The sequence below is a fragment of the Malus sylvestris genome, chromosome 7, assembly GCF_916048215.2.
Source record: "Malus sylvestris chromosome 7, drMalSylv7.2, whole genome shotgun sequence".
Classification (NCBI taxonomy): Eukaryota; Viridiplantae; Streptophyta; class Magnoliopsida; order Rosales; family Rosaceae; genus Malus; species Malus sylvestris.
The window spans coordinates 19,960,311-19,977,244 of NC_062266.1; the positions used below are offsets into that span (position 1 = coordinate 19,960,311).

Consider the following 16,934-nt stretch of genomic DNA (forward strand, 5'->3'; position numbering starts at 1 on the left):
AATGTGAAGTAATGTCGTTTTGGTAAATAGTACATTTTTGCTCATCCCTTAAAGTGGGGAGTGCTCACCCCACATTAGTTTCTGTAAGATTAGTTTTGTTTATTAATCTAAGATTATGAATATTGAAATTTAAACTAATTTAAGAGTAATCAACGGGGGTAGCATCTCACTCATTTTTTGGGTGAATAAAATTGCTCTTTTTGGGTAAATTCGTTAAGCTTCAGTCCCTCATTTGTCTCTTTAAAACTTTATTTTGGATAAAAATTCTAACCGTGTTACTTAGGCTAACCCTATATTTTGAGAAATTAACAAACTAGTATTCGTATTTAAAAACTTATAGTTTAGAGACCAAAACTTTGACCAAGCGAAAATTCATACACCAATTTCTCTTTTTAATACTTGTTTGGCTGGTGCTGTACACACGTTTTTTTTTTTGCTTTCCACGTACTTTGTAAACTTTTGTCATTTAATCATCTTTAATTTATTCAACCCGATTATGAAAAATTAAAAACAACATGTGAACAGTGAAAGGTAAAAAACACTATCCGTGACTAACATCACCTTACTTGCTTTTCTTGGATGAAACTCAAAATAAAAAATAAAATAAAAAAAGTCTAGTTTGTATCAATGTGTCCGTGTGTTTGTCTCAACGCTCAGAAACTCCCTCTCTCAGAAGCGTACACGACACAACTTGGTACATACATTTTCCTGTACAGCTCCAAAGTAAAGGTTTTTAGGGAAAGAGAAAGTCAGAGAGTGTGGGGAGTGGGATGGTGGTGAGTAGTGGCGACTTTGATGATGGTCTGGAACAGCAGAGAGGAGAGAAAATGGAGAGAGAGAGAGAGAGAGAGCCCAGACTTTTCTTCAATACAAAGCCTCCCTTCAATGGAATGGACCCCATAAAAAATGAAGCCTAACCCCAACTGTCACGTACTCTTCTTCTACTCTCTCTCTAACCCAACGCCACCAGCAAACATTGTAAAGCTTTTGTCTTTCCCTTTCCCACCATCACTTCCCTCTTCTCTCCCTCCACTTTTCTCAGTCTTTAATGGCTGCTCATTTCACCATTCTCCTTAAAAAATAGTGGGTCGGTGCTGGATTACCATTTCCACCCCCTTTTTGGCTGTAAAAAAAGATGCCCACAAGTTTTCAAAAAAATAAAAAGATGCCCTCTTAGCTAAAAATTAGAGAAGTCTTTGTTTTTCACCATTGTTTGGTTCAATTTTCTTGAATTTAATCTGGGTTTTCTCCAAAACTTCTCATATTTTCAGCACTGGAGATAATTCTGCAAAAAAAAAAAAAAATATTGGGCTGGATTTTGGGTGTTTCAAAAGGGTCGTTTTCAATGCTGCATTGCACTAAGCTGAAACTTTCATGCTGTGCTGTTGTTTTTTTTTTAATAAGAAAAACAAAAAACACCAGACGCGTGCCTGAACTTTTCTGAATTATCAATTCCATCGTGCAGAGCTCATGAATTTTGGATCGAATTTCTGAAAAGGAGAATTGGGTTTCTCTCAAACTTTTGTGCATCTCAAGCTTCTGATCAATTCTCCAACATCATTGCTTACTTTTGTTCCCTGAAATTTGAGGGGTGAATTTTTTGCCTTTGACCCCATTTGTGATGATCATAAGAATTGAGGAGGCATAATTGTCTTTGATAAGTCTCTTCTTCCAAGTGAAGGCCAAATTGCAGTAAATTTGAGCTTTTAGGAGTGAAAAAAGAAGGCTTTTGGTATCTTAAGCTTCGCTCTGTGAGAAAACTTGAGGAATTGGAATTGGAATCTGTTTGGTTTATGCAACAGACTTTTTATCCAGCTGCATTTCTGTTCTTTCGCTGTATCGAATTCGAGCCTCTGAATTTGAGGTAATTCCTTCATGCATGCCAAATTTTAATGATTAGAGTACTATCAGCATCTCTTGTATTTGATCCTTTTTGGAGTCAAATTTTGCCATGATTTGGTAGACATTTCTTTATCTTTGAAGTTTTATGTATCATTCAACTGCTGTTTGTTGAGTTTTTGGTTTTTCTGTTTGTTGGGGGTTTCTTGTAGCCGGAAGAGTGACAGATTTTGGATGTACAAAGCCTGTTAAAGTTAAATATTCATCCCTTAGTCATGGCAAAGAAGTCCCAGAAACGCTCTGTGCGGTATGAGAAAGATCAGTTGGGCTGCATGTGGGGTTTGATCAGTATCTTTGACTTCCGGCACGGCCGCCCCACCTGGAAGCTGATTTCTGATAAGAGGCATGGAAGTAAGCTAGCTGTTGGTAAGAACTCAGAATTCAGCTTTAACTGGAAGTGGTATTTTCAACATCCAAGGCTTTTGTCTGCTATTTGTTGCCAAGTTTTTTCATGCTGAATTGAAGTCACTGTGTGTTTTGGGCATTCTCCGGACAATTTTACTTAGTTGACATGTTTATCTGATGGGTTTTTCTTACTCTGACCTAAAATTAGGTTGGTCTTTACACGGTTCGGCTCTAGGCGGTTAGTCACCGTCTCGATTAATGCCTAGGCGTTTGAACATTAAGAAGGGCGCCTAGACCTACTGAGGCGCTTGCCTAGACCGCCTAGGCACCCGCTTAGCCCGCCCATACCCGCCTAGACACTAGCCTAGGTTGCAACTCATTTAGACAGAAAATAGATAACTTTCGTTTTACATTTTTTTTTCTTTCAATAAATTGTAAGAGACTTGTTGAATACTTAAGGGAACACACATTATATACTTGTTCTCCATGATTTCATTGTGTTCCAATAGCTCATAATATATATGTCATTCCATTTTGTAGTTTATGATAAAATCATCTATATTTTAATATAAACACACTTATTTACATGAAATATAATAGATTTAACTAAATCCGCCTAGTCTGCCTAGGCGCCCGCCTAGACCCCGCCTAGCCGCCTAGGCGCTAGGTCCCATCCCGCCGCCTGACTAGCGCCTAGCATCTTTTAGAACGTTGGTCTTTAGTAAATTTGATTTGGAATCATCTAAAGGGCAATATTTCGTGTTGTCATTGAATTTCTATTCTCTTTCTGCAGGTACTGGAATTTCAAGGAATAAGTTCGAGAGTTTGAGCAATTTGGATGAAAACTTTCAAGGCACCCTTGTAAGTGTTGTTAACTTACATGCATATACCCAACTGAGCTTGTACTTTGAAATTATATGCTAGTTTCTCCCGAGAAGCAAGAGTAAGGCGGGGGGAGGGCGGAGCTGGGGAGTTTATGTAGTTATTCACTAATTGAGTGATTGTGTAACTTATAGATTCTTACTAAAATGATTCAGGATGACAATGAGAGCTCGAAAGCAATGGTGGCAGTAGATGCTTGTAAGCCTAGTGTGAAGAAACTCATGGAAGAAGAAATGTCCAGTGAGCAGGACATGAAGAAGGAGATAAGCAATGATGTAGTGGAAACTAGACAGTCTGATTCAAGCCAGAGCAGAAAGGACCACAAAAGAGCAAAGAAGACTCGCAAGAAAAGCCATGATATGGACAACCATAATTTGAATGCTTTTGAGAACTCAGAATCTGGATGCTCTTGCAATCAGAATCTAGAGCAGAAACCTAGAAGTAACGTTGGCATGGATGAGATAATAGAAGAGGTATGTTGCCAGATCCATCAGAAATATATTAATGGTGTGAATCATGATGTGAATGGTGAAGCTCCGGCGAAACCAAACTACAAGCATTCTGATTTCGAAGAGAAATTATGCGTGGCAATCAAGGAATTCATGAATCATAAGTTTACTGATGGGAAACAACTTACGGAAGATCAGAAAATCCACCACTTCAAAGAACTACTGGATGCGCTCGAGGTCTTAAGTTCAGATGAGGAATTGCTTCTGAAACTTTTGCAGGATCCAAACTCACTGTTGGCAAAACAAGTCCAAATGTTGCAGGATGCTCAGATAGAGAAAGATGAAGAATGCGTTTCCTTTGCAGAGTCCAAGTTGGCCGAACAGAAGCTTGGTGATGTTAAACAATCTGAGGAGCTTGTCAACCGTAAACAGCGGTACTTTTTCAGGAGAAAGGTCAAGCCTCAGGAAAGAAACCCAAGCAAGGAAAATGAGGACTCTGAAGCTTCAAAGATGATCGTCATTTTGAAGCCTGGGCCTCCAGCATTACAAAATTCTGAAATTGAAGATGGTACAACCCCAGAATCCCATAACAATGTAAGAAATAAAGGGCCAAGTGAAAGATCCCACTTTTTTCTCTCGGAAATAAAAAGGAAACTGAAGAATGCAATGGGAAAGCAACACCATGGGTCATCTACTGTTGGAAGTTCAAACAAACTGCCTTATCAGCGTCAAAATTCGGGAGGTAGAGACAAAGGAATTGGTAAGGAAAAACTTGAAAGTTCCTCTGGTAAAGAACATTTCTACATTGAAAGAATTGCTAAACCTTCCAGTGGTGTCAAGAGGGCAGAAAAGACTGGGAAAGTGAAAGAATCTGAAATAAGTTTGAAAAATGAAAATCATGGCCTTGCGGATGAAAGGCTATCTAAACTCTACATTGAGGCCAGGAAGCATCTCTGTGAGATGCTGAGTAATGGAGATGAAGGTGTAGATATCTCAAGACAGCAGTTTCCTAAAACCTTGGGGAGGATTCTCTCTCTTTCGGAGTACAACGTTTCACCTTTTGGCAGTCCTGGAAGGGACTTGGAGCACGGCTTTGTTACGGCACAGATGAGATTATCGGTCTATGACAAACTTTTGAAGGCCAATGAGAATAAAAGGTCTCCTAAGCGAGAGAAGAATGTCAGCCCTCTTGGTGAGGTAGCAGTAGCACACAACTTAGAGAGTCTGCCATCTGTTTCAGACAACAACGTTGATTGTAAAGTACAGCCTACTAACTCAATACCAAGCACCTCAGATAATCTGATTCATGATAATGAAGTTGAAGAAATCCATCCTTTCATCATGGATGAGAAGAACTCTGAAGGTATTGATTCTCTGAGCTGTTGAATTTACAATGACAAACATTTTGAATCTTTGATTAGTGTCTCTGCTTGCTTTTAAATTCTTTGGTATTTTAGCATTTTATAATTTTTTTGTAGGTGATGTCAAGATTGAAAAAGAAAATGAAATTGTTGTTCGGGAAGAAGCTCTCTCTGAACGCAGTGGTTCTTCAGTTGCCATAAATGACCAAAATGAGGACATGTCTGAAATTTTTAATGATAAAAGATCTTCGGAATGCTCACAACAGGTAATACTATCTTACTTTATTGTGCATATGATTTTTTCTTCTTTTATTTTCAAATTTTCACATGTGAAGAAAAACTGTGTTAAGATGAGTTACAGTTTGAAATCAACATTTTTATTGGGTAAATCAATATATTATTCTCTGAAGCTCTGAAACACATTTAAAGGTCTTTCAAGATCTACAAAAGCTATTTCATGTAATGTATATATCTAAATCTTTAAACAAATGACCAAACACATGCTTTCTTTTGTTCTCCCTAACCAAACACCAAGCTCTTATGAAAAAATGTCACCTGTAATGATGTATTATTGGATTTTCGTCTTTGTCAACATATAAGGATGACGGGATGAGAGGGGCATTACTGGGCAAGACCCAAATATTAGTCTTATCTACATGTGCATTTTCTTTGGTAAACTTGCTGGTTATATCCGCCATCTCTATCCTGACAATCATTTTTACCTATCTTCCAGGATTCATATGACGAAAACCCAGTGCAATCTTCTTCATTAGCATCCCCTTCCAGCTCTTCAACCACCAAGCATGTTGAAGATTTAGAAAGTGCTATTGATATACAAGAGCGTCCAAGTCCTGTTTCAGTTCTTGAGCCACTATTCACAGAGGATGATATCAGCCCCGGGAAAACGATTTCTCGATTTGGTATGCTTCATACTAAGACAGTTGATTGACTTCAAATCGTTGTATGCTTTTTGCATTTCTCCATTAATATTAATTCATTCACTGATCTGCAGGAGAGCTACAACCACTAAAGATCGAATTTGAAGATTATGAGCCTTCAGCCACTGAGCAAGCTAACAATGTGAAAACCTGTACAGAAGGCAAGGAACTAATGTTTGATTTTGTAAAAGCAGTCATGCAAGCCTCCAGCTTCAATTGGGATGACTTCTGTATGAAGTGGCTTTCCTCTGACCAACTTATTGAGCCATCATTGTGTGATGAGGTAGAATTTTTTCCTAACCAGCTTTGCTATGAGCCGAAGCTCCTTTTTGACTGTATTAATGAAGTTCTGCTGGAGTTCTGTGGGCGTTATTATGGTTGCTTCCCTCGGGTGTCATCCGCGAAACCTAGTATAAGGCCAATACCAGATATGAAAACTGCTATAGATGAGGTCTGGATCGAAGTTTATTGGCATCTCCATCCACTTCCATTGCCTCGTACATTGGACCAGATTGTCACAAAAGACATGTCAAGAACTGGAACGTGGATGGACCTTCGATTTGATGCTGATATCATTGGTGTCGACATGGGTGAAGCCATTCTCCAAGAATTGATGGAAGACGCCATATTAAGCTATGTAGAAGGAAGTCTCAGAAGTGAAGATACTTCAGTTATGGCTGAGTCAAATGAAACAGAGAGCATTCTCAACTTATAAAACTCAGTCTGACTTCGATATGCCCATACCGAATACCAAGCCACCTTCTCGCTGAGGCAGTTGGAAAGCAAGTCATGTATGTGCATCCAAAGGGTGAGAAGCAAAATTTTAGCTTTCTTGGAGCACCATGGATCTGGTAGGAATTGGCTTTGCAACTTTGTTAACTGAAATCATGTAGATGGTACATAATCTGTCACATGTCAAAACTAAGGCTCACGGGGCGCCGGGAGCAGCAGTCATCACCTGAAAGTCCTTGATAGCTTGGGAACCGATATTCGGTCAGAACTCGGAAACTTTTCTGCAAGTCGATTATACAAGACAGATAAGTAATTTTGAGAGTTGTTCTTATTAAGTGTAGATTTATAGAGGGTTGGAGTGTTTAGTAGAGGGTGTTGTTGATTTCATTCATTGTCAACTGTGTTCTTTGTATTTTACTGTTGTATTTGAAACCTGTAAGGGTTGTTTTGTGACTGACTATTACTGGTGTTGTAATTAGCAATTACAAAGAAAATAAAAAGCTCATGCTAAGTTTGTTGTGTGGATTTAACAAGTTGGATTGTAAATTTGCATTTCTGAAAAAATTATATTACATATGAAGTGGAGATTCTGTTATTTACTCCAATTGATGCAAGTGTTTTTCAATCTTAAAAGTAAATTAAGAAGTTAGCAAATTTTATTTATTTTTACGTTTACAGACGATGGTATAACGTAGACAAAATTCATATAAATTAGAGGGAGGAGGTTCGAACTTGATGTAGTGGTGAACGCATACTGCTCTAGCCAACTTGATTAAGCCCAAGTTTGCGGAAATTAGCAGACATTGAATTCAATACTGGTATGTTTGGGCGAGGAACTTTCAAATTTTAAGGGATTTAAGCATGGTGATGAAGAAAATGATTTTGATAGGAGTAGGAGGGTTTAAAAATGCACCACATGAGCATTTAAAAAGGCATATACAGGAATTTGCAAATGACTACTTTCCTCTTATCTAACTTTTTGTGATCTATTTCTTCGAGTTGCCTGAATACCTTGAAATTTCGAAGTTGGATTTCACTAGCGCTCTTGACGATCTTGCGAAATTCATATTGCTACTTTAGATAAATCTTTTGTTTATTCTTTTTATCTTTATTTTTGAACTGAAAAACTGTATTAACTCTACCTTGATTTGAAACTTGTTAGGTGAATGTTACCACACAAGCCTCTTTAATAATAACGAAAAAATTATTTCTTAAGAAAGTGACTAAATTAATACAACAATGTTGTGCAGAGCAGCTCATTTGGCTCCCGTAACACAATTTACAGATACTACACAAATTAGCATTCTCATGAATTTGTAGTTGTACATTAACTCTATGCACGAAAATTGTATGGGGTTGAGTGAAAGAGAACCAAGGCTCTAGAGATTCACTTCCGACAATGTGAGATGGCTAATTTTCTTTTCCTAAGATAAGTTGAAATGGTTACTTTTGCCTTTTCTTCGCCCGTAGAGATGGGGTTACTGGAGCTGCCGGTCTTTTCTTTGCAAACGCACTGGTTCTGCTGTCTTCTTCATCATCATCGTTGTCATAATCTCTAGCAGCTAGTGCAGACTCCTCCGCAACTTTGGCAGCATTTCTTCTTGCGGCATCCAACTTGTAATGTAATTTCCTTTCAAGGGGATCATTTGAAGGTACAAATTTGGATGGCCGGGGAACTACAGCACCTAGTCCAAGCCTGCAAAATCCAATAACGAGTTCTGCAGAAAGTCAACAACGATACATAACAGCCAATGTAAACAAACTGAAGATAATTATACTCTTAACCACCCAAATAAATAAATGAATCAACTTGCCTAGCAGGTCGAGCATGTATTTCAAATGGCTCATCTTCTGCAGGTTCACTCATGGTATTAAGCCATTTTTTAGCCTGCACATCAGTCAATTTTCATACACAAAGAAAGTTAGCTTTTTGAATGTCAACAACGTTGCAAAGAACCGTATAGTACTTAAAACACCACGATTCATGACACCCCATTCATAAGGATTGTCAACCAGATCGCTATGGCATCAATAGCAAAAACAATGCCCATAAGCATAACCATGTAAAAGTCGCACAATCCTCAGCGTTATCATGTACCCAAAAAAAATCCCATTTGAAACATCCTGGGGAGGTTTCAAAATTAGTACAAATTCGAACGCCATTATTTTCTTGTCTGATAGCCAGCTACATATATTCACAACCCAATTACAGATGACAAAACAACCTTTTAGGAGTGATCACACACACACACACACACAAAGATACACAACTCCCAAGAAGCAACCATTTCATATCATCAAATCTCAAATTCTAACCGATGTACATTCTATGCCAGGTTCGGGTTGCTCTAGACCATATAGACCAGACATGCTAGGAGTAACCAGAAATGTACATTGTTCATAGCACCATGGGGAAAAATCATCTCACCAAATCCAAAGCTCTATCCAATTTAACTATTCCGGGACGTTTCTTTTTCTGCGGCGTCTTGTCGATGCTCATTGCAACTCCTTGCACAGCCTGCAGAAGATAAAACAGCCTTGAATCATAAGCATACCCAACGAATACTTTCTTATTTATTAGCAAGTAAAACCCAATTCATCAAGTAACAGCTAATTAGCCAAAAGGGTTTTGGCCGAAAGCTACAATCATTCGTTTCAGTTTGAAGCATCGAACCAACAATGTGGATTGCAACCTAAAGTCTGTACTGAGCCTACAATTTCAAGGCACTTTAAAATCAAAGCTACCCTAACGGTACTGAAATATTGGCAAACCCAAATCAAATCAGAAAATCTAACAACGAAAACACCATAACTGAAGCCGATACAAAGCTAGGGTTTTGAACAACGTACCAATTCCCAGAAAAGCCAAGATATTGGGAAGGTTTGAATTGGGTTCTGAGCAGGAGTGAGGATTTTAGGGTTCTTTTATGGCAATGGCGTGCAAAAGGCCAAGACTTTGGAAGAAAGAACTGCGAAAATAAAAGTGAAAATTTGAGATTGCAACGGCGAGGGTAAGAGATTCAAAGAGAAATAAATGGATTTTCAGAATTCGAAAAAGAGAGAGATTGATGCTTTTTACAGGTTTTCTTTTGTTGGGCTTCAACCGAACAATAGGACGCACATAAAAACTGTGGAATCTCGAAATAGAATCGAACCATGATAAATAAACCATATCGACCAAAAAATGTCAACGTAGATTCAAGAATCGGACTAAATCGTTTAATATCAGTTTCAGTTTTTATGTTGATAGAACCGTTTAAAACTGAACCGTAGCTATAAATAATTAATTAAATTTAATAGTTGTATACAGGTGTTACTAAATGAGTGGTGGAAACCAAACTAGTTTCATCTAGTGTGAACGCATGAGAGGATTTCTCGATTAGGTCTTTCACTTGTACGGTTCACCTATTGAGATAAGGCACGTATTTGAAAAAAGAAGGTCATTTTCCTTCGAAGATATCCAAATTTGACATTAAAGTTTTGATTTCATATTTTTCTTGGATAGAATGATCTTAAGTTATTCAATTACATCCTCCATTTTTCTTTCCTTTTTTCCTGAACATTTTTTTTAATCTCTTGGGAAGTCACTTTTGGGCTTAAATTATTGTATTCGTACTAACATTCTTACTGGATAGCGGATGTATTTGTATATGTATTTTCGTCTAGAACACCCCTTAGTGCTTAGTTTTGTGTATTTGAGTCTAGTTTTCAGTTTTTGAGTCAAGTTAGTGTAGATTAGCATCCCTCCTTATCTCCAGCCTAGAACGATCCCTACTTACACATACTACAATTATCTAAAAGTAGGTTTAATTTGTGTGTTAGTTTTGACCACATCAGATCTATATAGCTTAACAATATTTTGTCTTCTACAATGTTCCTGAATCTTAGAAGGTGATCACTGTCTTCCTTCATTTAGAGAATGAGGCACTACAATGGTTTCACTGAAGAGATTGCTTGAACTCTACATCAACTGGGGAGAATTCACAAAGGCTCTTTGCCAGAAGTTTGGGTAATTGGAGTTCGAAGATTACACAAAGGCCTTGTTTGAACTCAGGCATACAGGTACACTTAGAGAATATATCATTGAGTTTCGTAGATTGGCTAATCATACAACTGATGTATGATTTATCTTATTGAAAAGTTATTCTTCAAGAGGGTTGAAACATGAGCTGAAATTTGATGTTAAACTATTAAAACCCTTTATTGTGCATGATGCAATTGCTATTGCCTTACAAATTGATGCCAAATTAACTAAGTTAAGACCACTAGCTCTTAAGGCCTTGTATAGCCATAAATATATGCATACACCAGTACCTATTGCACATGTACTAAGACCAAAACCTCGTGCCTTGCCATTTAAGAAACTTACCCCCAACAAGAAGTACGAAGAAAGAATGATAGGTGAAATGTTAGTTATGTGAAGAAAAATCGGTTAATGGGCACAAGTGTGCACATAATCAACTCTTAATTCTTGATGTATTGGCTAATGACCTAGAATTGGAGGAAATAGGAGAAGCATTGCATACTAAAAAGCCTGAACTGCAGCATATGGAGTTAAGTGAGTGTGTTTTTTATGGCACATCCTCCAACGAAATTTTACAATTTTACAAACCATGAACTTAAATAATGTGGTCAATTGTCAATCAGTGAGAACTTCTTCTAGATTCGGATAGTACCCATAATTTTGTGGATGCTAGGCTAGTTAACAAAATGGGGTGGCAAATACAAAGCATTAAACCATTTGAAGTGATGATTGTTGATGAAGGTAAGGTGAGAAGCCAGGGTTATTGCAAACAAGTTCCTATGGAAGTAGGTGATTACCATGGTGCTAATGACCTTTATTTTGTACCATTGGGAGAGTGTGACATAATACAAGGGGTACAATGGTTATCTTCAGTGAGTCCAGTGCTGTGGGACTTTTAACTTACTATGAAATTTGAGGTAATAAAGAAGAAGTACAAATAAAAAAACAGTTTATTACCACAACCTTCTGTGCATGAAGTTTCTCTTCAACAATTAGACAAAGAGTTGTATAATTCTAATATAGGGATTTTGTTGTATTTGAGAGCATGATACCACTAAATAAGAATGCTTCCCTTAGACATTAAAAAAAACTGCATTTTAGGACAAATGAGCGACACTATGAATTCCTTATGATGTCTTTGGATTAACCAATGCCACAACCACCTTTTAGAGTCTAATGAATGACATCTTCAAACCATTCCTCGGACAATTTGTATCAGTGTTCTTTGATGATATTCTGATGTACATCAAGAATTGGGAGGACCACTTGTTTCACTTATAGTTAACATTTGAGCTATTAAGGACTCATCAGTTGTATGTGAAGAAGCAATAACTATTCTTATGGGTAAAGTAAAAGAATATATGAGACACGTTGTATATAGGAATGATGTGGCAGTTGACCCTACAAAAATTCAAACTATAGTGGAGTGGCCAATTCCAGCAAATGTAAAAGAGCTCAGGGGGTTCTTGGGACTCACATGATACTATATAAAGTTTGTGTCTGGTTATGGTAAAATATGTCAACCTCTTTATCAATTGACAAAGAATGATGGGTTTCAGTCGACTCAAGAATCTCATGAGGCTTTTCAACACCTCAAGCATGTCATGACCTCTCATCAGGTCCTAGTTTTACCTGATTTCTCCACTCATTTTGAACTGGAGTGTGATGCTTCAGGAAATGGCATTGGTGCTGTCTTGCAATAAACATGTAAGGCAATTGCTTTTACAAGTCAAACCCTAGGACAAAAAACAAAGAACTCTTCACATATAAGAGAGAGAATTGATTACAATTGTTCCATGCCATCAAAAAGTGGCAAAACTATCTCCAAGGGTGCCATTTTGTGATCAAAACTGACCATAATAGTTTGCAATACGTCCTAAATCAGATTGCAAATACTCTCTTTCATAAAAAAAAAATGGGTGGCAAAGTTACTAGGATTTGATTATGAGATCTATAAGCATGGAGTTGATAACACTATGGCTGATACATTGTCTAGGGTTCTAGGATCTTCTATCTTACCTAAAACACATTTGGAATATGAAATTCAAGGCCAAGAGTGCAAAGCCATTTCATATCCATACTTTGGGTGGTTGGATAAGCTCAAGATGAGTCTAGAACAAGATCTATGGATTTCACAAATAACAAGTGAAGTGAAAAGGAGTTTTGCAAGATCAAGTTTCAAGTGTGGATTCAGCTAGATCCAATTATCACTTAGACAATGGTTTTCTAAAGAGCACCATTCTACTCCTATGGCAGGTCATAAATGGGTTTTAAAAACTTATCATAGTGTTAAAAAAGAGTTTTATTGGGTAGGGGTGAATCTTTGGCTACAACTGTAGTGACACTTTGGACAATTAATTTTAGTTTTAGGGAATTCAAATATTTTGATATAATTGGAGAAATTCTTCCATACAAATGTTGTTTTTAGATTAATCTTCCATATACAAAGTTCTTTTTATATTTACTATTTCTCATGCTAGTCTTGATAATTTGATCAATTATTATTCACATCTACACTTTTGCATGCTAATCTTGATTATCTGATCAATTATTATGAAAAACACATCAACTTGTGCGTTAGACAATCAATATGTAATGCCCCAATTCATATATATATATATATCTCTCTCTCTCTCTCTCTCTCTCTCTCTCTCTCTCTCTCTCTCTCTCTATGTGCGTGTGTGTTTATTTGCACGCATGCATTTTTGCACTTTGAAAGTAAGCTCTCATGCTATAAATGGAGAAAGGAAGCCTAAAAGTTCATTGTTATTAGTGGAAGTATGTTATAAAAAAAGGTATGATATTAACCAAGTGCATGTACATCTCCAAGGATGAGACATATATAGTTATCTGGAGGAAGTCTACCTGTTTGGAAATGGCAAGAGCAAAGTAAGGGAAATGACATGTAAATAGCTCTCTTAAAAAATAATTACTTTTTTGCAAGTCCATCCATTTAGCAAGAGCAAGGCAAGAACAAAGGCAATTGTTGTTCACAAATATATTTTTTAAATATTTTATATGTGCAGGGGCATTTACTCTTATAATTTTAAATACACACTGACCTCTCATTTACTTCTTCCATATTCTTTTTCTTTGACGAAACTCTCTCTCTCCTCTTCCCACCACCTAATTTTCTCATCGAATCCACAAAGCCCAAGAAACTCTTCTACGCCACCACCCAAACTATCTCTCTATCCCTTCCTCCCACTACCCAATTTCCTCCTACCACTCAAACTCTATCTCTTCTTCTTATAGACAACAATCTGCCGATAACAATATGAGAGTCAGAAGATTCATTAGTTCCCAGCTTTGAAAGAAGTTGATGTTAAAGATGCTGCACAAGGTCCAAGCTCTGGACGTTTACAATATAAGGTCAAGCACTTGCTCAAGCTGGAGAACGCACACCTGTGGTCAAATCACACCCAGTTCCACCGGCATAATGTCATATCGACATCAACTTGTTCTTTGGTGTAAGGCTAAACTTAAATTGCAAAGGCAGTTGGCAGGCTTTGCATGGCCCACCAATTGCCCTCCACATAAATGAACTGCTAAAAGTGGTTTTTTGGACGAAAGGGCAATTTTACAGCTCATACCTTACCCTTTGGATAACATGTGGACTTGCTCTTAGGGCATATATTGGAAAGCTACATCACTGCCCTCCATCTATGATGGTGTCCTAAGAGCATCCCTAATGGAGGCTTTATCCTCTTTTGAGGCAGCTACATTTGTAGCTTTAGTGAAAAAAAAATTCATCTTCAATGGGCAAAAAAATAGGGTTACATCCACCACATGAGCTAGCAACTTCATTCATTAGGTAGCAAAAAAAATTAGGCTATATCTAACCCCAAAAATCAAGGGACCCACAACAATTGAGGACCCGGTCTTGGTTTTTTTTGTTTTTTTGTTTTTAGTTTAGAAATGGGTAGGCTTGATTTCTAATTCCAAAAATAATTTCAACGATTTATTTTTTAACCGTTTGTTTGTTAAGAAAACATAAACAAAAGGCTATTTCTTGTGTTATTGATCAAGAAAAAGATATTGTGCTTTGTGTTAATTTTCTAGATTGAAAAGTGATGCAATGAATATTGGTAGTTTAGAGACCTAAACTGAAAACATAAATAAACAACATACCTAAATTGTAAGGGCATTACAATTTTGTTATTTGACGGCATAAACAAACAAATCCAATGGTTGTCATGAAATAAAATCTTATCTTGTTAGATTTCATAGAAACAAACCAACAATTGAGTTTGAGATAAGAGAATCTAATCCAACGGTGCATAAGTCATAAAATCTAACTTTGCTAGAATTTAAATTTTTTTAGGTTGAAAAGTTCATAAGAAAAATTTAGGCTTATTTTAGCTACGGCCCTGGAACTTCATTCTAATCTTACTTTGCCCCCTGTAATTTAAAAGTCACCATTTTACTTCTTGAAACTCAAAATTCGTTCCATTTTGACTTGTGGACTCTTTCTTTTACCTGAAACTTATAGGTCGTCTCCTAAAACATATATGGGACCCAACACTCAATATGCTGCATGACACATCCCGACCTAGATCGAGGCATGTTGGCCGTCACGTAGGTGTAAGCCAGCACGACTCGATTCGGAGTCCTAGTGGACATTCCGAGTCAGGGTGTGTCACCACATGTGTAATAAATTTGATTATAAGTCTCCATTATGTGTCAACATTCAACAATCAGAGCATATTAAGTTTAAGGAAATTGAAGAGATGAAAAAAAAATAAAAAGAAATTGATTAGCCTGACTCACCCAAATCAAATCCACATAAGAAACAAATGGATCTAAGGTAATGTGGAGCGAATTTTAAGTTTTATAGAGACAACTTTCAAGTTTATGGGGGCAAACTGAGATCAAAATCGAGTTATAGAGGCAAGACACGAAGTGAAGCGAATTTTGAGTTGCAAGAAGTAAAATGACGACTTTTGAGTTACAGGGAGCAAAGTGAGATTAAAATGGAGTTTTAGCGGGCGTAGCTAAAAATAAGCCAAAAACTTAAGATAACATGTCAAAAATCAACCTAAGAAAAGTTAAGACAAAAATAAAGTTACTGACGTAATCAAATTACTATATAAATACATATGTAGCCCCATATAAAGCTAGAAAGGTATTAACCCCTCATTGAAAAAGATTTTTTTTAGAGCCCCAAAAAGTTCTTGAAGCTCTAAATTAGGTTATATTCACTAACCTTTTCAACTCCATATAAAGTCACTCGTTGTAGAAGCTCTAATATTGTCCTAGGGACTACGGAGAATAACTAAATCCAAAATAGTATTTACTCTCCATACTTTGACCTTGAAAAGTAACAAAATTTGTTGGTGAAAACTTTAGTAGAATATTCAGATGCATAATACATGATAATGCTAATCCTTCAATTAATTTGTCTTGCAAATTTCTTCAGTTAGCCGTAAATAAATTAAAGAAGAGTAAATTGTAACAATAGTCCATCAACTTTAATCAAATTGGAGTAATGGTCTTTCAACTAAAAATCCATTACCATTGGTCCCTCAACTTATCAAAATGTGTAGCTATAGTCATTTTCATCAATTTCGTCAAAATTTTGTCAAAATAAGTTATGTTGGAATAACCATTTATATAATTAGAGTCCCTCAACTCATCAAAGTGTGTAATTATGGTCATTTTCGCCAACTACGTCAAAAATTTTGTCAAAACGAATTATGTTGGAAGGACCATTGCTACAATTGGGTTAAAGTTAATGGACTATTTCTCCAGTTGAATTAAAGTTAAGGGATCAATGGTAATGAATTTTTAGTTGAGGGATCATAGCTGGACGTTTTGATGAGTTGAGGAACTAATGGTAATTGATTTTTAGTTGAAAGACTATTACTCTAATTGAATTAAAGTCAAATGACCATAGCAACAATTTACTCATTAAAGAATACCAAACAAAATGTTTGAACATTATTACTTTCTTTCCCTAAAATCGAACCAGTTCCTAAGTGTGTAACAACTCACTTGTTGAATCAACTAACTCACGACTCAATTATTTCACTTTTCGAACATCTCTCCATCAACCCACCATAAGAGAAAGAAATCCACCATGTAAAGATGAAGCATTAATTATGAGCATCATGTTAATCTTGGCGTGGATGTGGATCAAATCAAACCATAAATTCATTTAAATTTTGTATATTTCTTACCAAATCCTAAACATGAGGATGCAGATCACCAATTTTCTGTTAAAGCACAGAAAAACACACTTTGTATCGAGAAGATATTTGAAATCTGATTCAGCTTAAATAGGGTATCCCAACTTTATCCCCAT

At 36.7% G+C, this 16,934-nt stretch overlaps 2 protein-coding genes across 4 annotated transcripts; one reads left to right on the plus strand and one right to left on the minus strand.

Moving 5' to 3' along the window:
- Window positions 1-728: 728 nt before the first annotated feature.
- Window positions 729-7,139, plus strand: LOC126627684 (uncharacterized). Its single transcript, XM_050297196.1, has 7 exons — window positions 729-1,864; window positions 2,052-2,265; window positions 3,038-3,105; window positions 3,282-4,938; window positions 5,054-5,202; window positions 5,670-5,856; window positions 5,949-7,139. The coding sequence occupies exons 2-7, from the start codon at window positions 2,115-2,117 to the stop codon at window positions 6,587-6,589; spliced, it is 2,853 nt and encodes a 950-aa protein (XP_050153153.1). The 5' UTR covers window positions 729-1,864; window positions 2,052-2,114; the 3' UTR covers window positions 6,590-7,139.
- Window positions 7,140-7,791: 652 nt separating this feature from the next.
- LOC126627688 (uncharacterized) lies at window positions 7,792-9,840 on the minus strand. 3 transcript variants are annotated; one of them, XM_050297201.1, is made up of 5 exons: window positions 9,686-9,827; window positions 9,457-9,575; window positions 9,035-9,124; window positions 8,421-8,494; window positions 7,792-8,302 (listed from the first exon to the last, which is right to left on the minus strand). In XM_050297201.1, the coding sequence occupies exons 3-5, from the start codon at window positions 9,104-9,106 to the stop codon at window positions 8,050-8,052; spliced, it is 399 nt and encodes a 132-aa protein (XP_050153158.1). In that variant the 5' UTR covers window positions 9,107-9,124; window positions 9,457-9,575; window positions 9,686-9,827; the 3' UTR covers window positions 7,792-8,049. The 3 variants fall into 3 exon arrangements, with proteins under 3 accessions (XP_050153158.1, XP_050153156.1, XP_050153157.1); XM_050297199.1 differs by lacking the exon at window positions 9,457-9,575 and having other exon boundaries at window positions 9,686-9,840; XM_050297200.1 differs by having other exon boundaries at window positions 9,457-9,821.
- Window positions 9,841-16,934: the final 7,094 nt, after the last annotated feature.